A 375-nucleotide genomic window follows, 5' to 3' on the forward strand; every position below is an offset into this window, starting at 1 on the left:
GTAACAGTTCTATTCCTTCTATATACTTCCAAAATCTGTAACCATTGCAAGAGACGTTACGTCCATCATTTAATTAAAAGAATGAGTAAATGGATACATAAACATAAAACTGAAAGATAATCAAGCAGATGAATACAACTAAACAATAAAAACAGATGAATAAATCAGAAAAAACATTAACAGCAAAAAATATAAATATGAATAAATAGATTCTTTAAAAGACACTGAGCTGAAAAAAATATGTAAAATTAAGAGTACTTAAAATTATTAGGAAACAGAACATAAACAGAAAAATCAACACACCTTGGTGGCCTCAACGGGATGCTAAAAATCGATATCTCTTCGTAAGCAAAGGGATCTAGAAAATGAAACGCG

At 29.1% G+C, this 375-nt stretch overlaps 1 protein-coding gene across 1 annotated transcript in view; it reads right to left on the reverse strand.

The window, feature by feature from the left end:
- The window catches only part of LOC119591568, a gene marked incomplete at its 5' end in the record, with an annotated part of 9,744 nt that overhangs the window by 3,115 nt on the left and 6,254 nt on the right, over positions 1–375 (reverse strand). Inside the window, 1 exon segment of the mRNA XM_037940330.1 lies at positions 304–358. Within this exon segment, the coding sequence (XP_037796258.1) occupies positions 304–358 (55 nt within the window).

Source organism: Penaeus monodon, chromosome 28, assembly GCF_015228065.2.
Source record: "Penaeus monodon isolate SGIC_2016 chromosome 28, NSTDA_Pmon_1, whole genome shotgun sequence".
Classification (NCBI taxonomy): domain Eukaryota; kingdom Metazoa; phylum Arthropoda; class Malacostraca; order Decapoda; family Penaeidae; genus Penaeus; species Penaeus monodon.